The 5225-nt window shown below is 37.1% G+C and overlaps 1 protein-coding gene across 1 annotated transcript in view; it reads right to left on the bottom strand.

The window, feature by feature from the left end:
• SLC37A1 (solute carrier family 37 (glucose-6-phosphate transporter), member 1) overlaps positions 1-4982 on the bottom strand; it is a 32393-nt gene extending 27411 nt beyond the window's left edge. Inside the window, exons 1-4 of the mRNA XM_009708406.1 lie at positions 4927-4982; positions 3084-3165; positions 2121-2247; positions 226-304 (exon numbers count right to left, since the gene is read on the bottom strand). Coding sequence (XP_009706708.1) covers positions 226-304; positions 2121-2247; positions 3084-3165; positions 4927-4982 — 344 coding nt within the window. The remainder of the gene's footprint in view (positions 1-225; positions 305-2120; positions 2248-3083; positions 3166-4926) is intronic.
• Positions 4983-5225: the final 243 nt, after the last annotated feature.

Raw genomic sequence — 5225 nt, 5'->3', positions numbered from 1 at the left:
CTGCACAAGGCAGTCAGGGTGGGTGCAGGTAAGAAGCTTTTTATATACCAACGGGTATAACACCACTGGGGACTCAGGGTGATGTCGAGTTTTTTCCTCAGCAACCAAGTTCTCACTCTTTTCACCAGAAACTTTACAGTAGGAAAGGATAATCTCTCAGAAGCAGTACAGCCTCATAAATTAACAGTAAGCGATAAAGCAGGTTTCCGAGAGAGTGAGGTTTACCTTAAATACATCCCAACTGCATACGCACACAGAAATGAGTAATCCAGTGCTCCCAGTAACTGTTTGTAGTTGTTCTTATCTAAGAATAATTTTCAAGACAAATTATGAGTTTAGATGCACCAATAACTTCCAAACCATTTTACACATTACAAGAAAAATGTCAGTGAACATGCACCGACATTTAATTTTCAATAGGCACTTTTACACTTAAGCATGCATTTTGCAAAACGTTTTATTTAACCAAAAACCCCAAAACTCTCTACAATTGACCCTTTTGCCTGTAACATACTAGGAAAATATTGGTAAGCCCATTCTTAATTCCACCTTATTCAAAACAGTACTTTGGAAGAGAAGAAACATCAGTTATTAACAAGATGCCCTTTTCATATAGGTCCTCAGACAAAAGAAAGCCCAAACTTTAACAGACTTTATTAAAAGTGGAAAGGTATGTCGCAAATGTGTGAGGTCCTAACGGTCAAAATGGCTAAAAAAAAAAAAAACCATCATCATATAGGATTTTAAGGAATTAGCTTAACATATATTTTTTAAATGGTTAAAGCCTTTTGTGTTTCATTTTCCAACCACTCATAAGGCACAGAGATGGAATTCGTGTTTAAAAAACAGAACAAAACAACAGGGTTCTACTCTGTACAGCAAACGACCCTAATCACAACTAAATGGGACTTGCAGGCAGGACGGACAGACAGTTCGTGTTATTTGCAAGGAGCCACAGTTCCCACCGACTTTGAGAATGAAGCCACAGTAATTAAAGCATTCATTCTTTCACTGTTACTCCCAGTTTGCCAGCTACGTTGCCTAAAAAACAGACCTGAAAGAACAAGGCTAGAGTGCCATCCCAAAGGGGTAGCTTTGCAATAACCTGTGTGTTCACGGAAAAAGGAGGACACCAGAGCTCAGAAGTCTCCATTAAGCAAGCTAACTAGTGTTTTAGACAAGCAAACTAGTCTCCCCTCGATCCAGGGACAAGAAACACCAACCAAGTTTAACTGCATCCCAATGCATTTGGAAACCTGTGGGACTAAATTTCAGCAGACCGATTACCTTGCAGCAGGCAGTTAATACACAGAATTTTGTCCACAGAAAACCCAGAGCTCAGATCTTTAAGTATTTTTGAACTGAGTAGTACTTTTTTTAATTGCTAATTAAAAAATAATTAGAATGGATGGCTAGATAGACCGGAATGGACTTGCACATTGACAGAATGGACTACTATACCTCACCAATGTTCTTGGTAGTGATAAAAGTGTCAAGGAATTATTCAAAATCTCTACTAAATTCAACAACAATTAAATTCAAATTTAACTGCAAGTACGCAAATATTTTTTCTGTTTAAGTGAAAGGCCAGGTTCATAAGCTATTCAGTAAGTTGTCAACTCTGTTCTGCAATAAAGTCTCCCATTTTTCTCCATTAAAACGGAGAGAAAAATATTCTTTCTGGCAGATAAGGACTCTGAAAAGTTCCAATTTAGATAAACACCAAGTAATTTCATTTAAATGATTGCTGGACCTTGAATTAAAACAGCAGAAAATTATAATTATTTATTTTATCCTTCACCCTTTTTTTCCTTAATACATATTCTAAAGACAAATCCCATTTTCTGACTGAAAACTGATCTACTGAAACCATCTCATAGCTGTAACAGGTAAAATGATGTCAGTTGTTTAAGTGACTAAGTAGGAAAGACATCATAAGGCAACTCACAACTTTCTTTGCAGAAATCAGTGAGAATATGGAAAACTAAACAACCCTCCAATATACATCTCCTGAATCCCTCCACACATGAAGAAGAACTAGCAAGAGGCAAATAATCGAATTATAAATATCAGCTCATTATTATGAAAGAAAACACAAAACAAAAAAAACCCCAACTTACCAAATGGCTCCCAACCACACTGAGATACATTAGACAACTTTTTGACAGGCTGAATCTGGGCAGCATATTCTTTGTAGGAATTGAGTTCAACTTCATGGGAAGCAGCGCAATGCTTATGCAGCTCTCCCTGATACAGAAAGGAAATTTGAAAATGGAAAGTTTACTTGTGACTGTTAATGCCCATACAGCAACAAATTTAACAATTCCAGCTCTATATGAAGCTGTGTCAAACGCACTCAAATCGGTAAAATTGTTAGCCATTACTAATTGCTTGGTATTCTGCTGGGTGAAGCCACTATTACGTGAAAGAGTAATTACGTGGTTAAAAACAACATGCTACAGTGAACTGGTGTTTCTGATGCTGCAGAATTTCAAAATTCTGCACTAACACCAAGCTACTTTGCCCATTGTTACTCATCAGTTATATACAATACAGCCCTGGGGGATTTGATTTCTGTTCGGCAAGTTACACAGGCCAAAGATTAAACTAACAAACCTAGAATTAGATAATATTTTGTCACCAGCTTCACTGGGAACAGAGTCCCGAGTGTACTGACAACTATGACTATGATGCTCAACAGTACTTGGAACAGTCTTGTAAACACCAGTAGAATTTTATCACGTTTGACGTATCAGTTATGAGCAACTCTTCTCAAACATATGAATGTAAACCTGTAAACTCTTAAACATCTATAATTAGATTAATTCACATGAATTAAGTGTAGGCACAACTGTTTCAAGTCTTAAGCCCAAAGGTTAGATGTATACACAATATTCTAGGTGTGGTCTCACTTAAGTTTATCAAGTAAATGTCACTGTGTACTAACTTTATCAGTGTTTCATCTTTTAAACCATTCCAAGTTAAAGTTTAACGCTGCCTTTCACAAAAGGAAATACTGAAAAAGATGGCTACTTCCGTGTTTGATAGGACAAGAAGGATGTTTAAACAAGGACCTTGCTTACCTTAACTATACTAATAGGTTTCCTTGATAAATGAAAGCTGGCATACAACAAGAAAGTGAGAGAGAAAATGAAGGCTCTATACCTACAATATAAAAAAAAAAAAAAAAAAAAAAGAGTACTTGAAAATTATTTTATTCAGATTTCCTTTCAGCACTGGAGTTACACAAAAACATTCCACAAGTCATTGGTAATCTTGGAATAGCAGAAGACAACTTTTTTCCTGTTCTCGAACAGCCTGAAGACCCACCCTAGCAGTTACGCTGCTTTACAACATCTGCTCTGATCTGGCTTTGGGAGGGAGCAGGGCAGGACAACACGGCAGCGCTCTGGAGTCCACAGAGCTGATCTGTCTTGTTCACAACCTTCCTTTGGGGGCTATTAAAAGGCAGAGTTCAACATTAAACACACTGATAATCAGATTTTACATTTCACTGTCTCATCCAGTTTTCTGGTATGAATAGGACACAAATGATGGCTCTGTGAATTGTCAGTTTGGCTACCGTGGGCTATTACTTCTTTCTTGCCTAACTGCTTTTAGGATTTTGCTTTACTTTTGCCTGCCTTTGTAACAACAGAAATCAGCCATTTCTAGAGATGGACAGAGGGACCGACACTGACCGTGGGTACTGTCAGCTGGAGCACACGAACGTAATTAACCAGTTTTAGGAGTGGGAAGGAATTTTCCCTTGTATCTCACTGGCATTCTTGTGTCTTTCTCTGCAGTTCATCTGAATTAAAAGGGCACCTCAAACTCCCTGTCACAGCAAGCATTAAACAAAGATAACAATGTAATCTATTCTATCCTCTACCTGCAGCACGTTTCAGTTGTTTAAGATCGTTTTGTGGATTTGTGCTTTTTAATAATACACAGAGATCAGAGTGTATCTACTGGCTTCTTCTAGCCTTGATCTTAAAATTAACGTCTATAAATAAAAGTACATAAATACATACAAAGATCTGATATCACACAGCCTACTATGGTCCCTAATTTTTAATTAACCTTTTCAAGCATTTCCTGCCTTATAAACTTTTACATAATAAGGGTCTTGTTTTATAGTTCTGGCATGTTCACAGAGACATTTTTTAAAAAAAAAAAAAAAAAAAAAAGAAAAGAAAAGAGTGACTTATCCTGCAAGCTGAGTTATTCACTCCCATCCCATAACTGAACACATCCTCAACAAGTGATAAAACTGACATGACTTTGTCCTTGCTGCCCTACTAGAGAAAGCATGTGATAAAATTGCTCAAATGGAAGGTGCTTGGTCTTTCATTTGTTATTTTTTTGTTACTCACACACAATTGACTCAGTATTCTATCTCAGAAAGCACAAGAACTGATGCCATCCAACTTCCAGGATTAGTTTTCCTAAAGCAAAGAGGTTTTGGTTCTGTTTTGGGATTTGTTTTTGTTTTGTTTTGTTTTTAAAATCTTAAAGTAGCAAGAACTGAAACTGTAATTCTACAAGTCTGTATTACACAGCAAATTATGCCGAAGAAAATACACTTCTGGTTAAGAAAAGAAAGCTAACCTCAAGCACCCCTCCCACCTAAAAGCTTGAAAATAAAAATCTCTCTAAATGCATATCTTGCCAAGAAAAGGACAAAAGGCTTTATTCTATACCACACTTGACTAGTAAGGGTCTGTCTGGGTTTCCTCCAACAAAGAATCTCACTTTTTAAATGTCAGCAATATTTATTTATTTATTATACAACTGACTGTATGTTCTTGCTGAATATATTAAGTCATGAAAAAGCAAAAATAGAGCAAGGCAACAGTATCATCTTCCCCAGATACAAACTCACATTGTCCAAAACAAAGACCACCACCATACTTCAAGACTTACCACTGATCTCGTGAAAATGAAGTGATGAAGCGAATCCCAGGAGGAAGCTGAGCCATCTACTCTACAGCTGGTATCAAATTTTAGGTGACACAATTATGTACTTGTGATAAACTTATCTGGTCTTCACAGTGCGTAACAAAGATCCTCCCAAAGCTGTGCGATGGCAGGCTGTTAACAAATGTGGAAGATACGCTGCTGAGTTGATTTCCCTGTAGGATTTTTTTCTTATACCTTCAGTCACGACGCGTCAAATTCTTCACTCTGCCTTTGTTAATTGCTGATCTTCAAATAAGAGAAGC

Source organism: Cariama cristata, unplaced genomic scaffold, assembly GCF_000690535.1.
Source record: "Cariama cristata isolate BGI_N322 unplaced genomic scaffold, ASM69053v1 scaffold17029, whole genome shotgun sequence".
NCBI lineage: Eukaryota > Metazoa > Chordata > Aves > Cariamiformes > Cariamidae > Cariama > Cariama cristata.
This window is presented reverse-complemented; position numbering and strand designations above follow the sequence as displayed.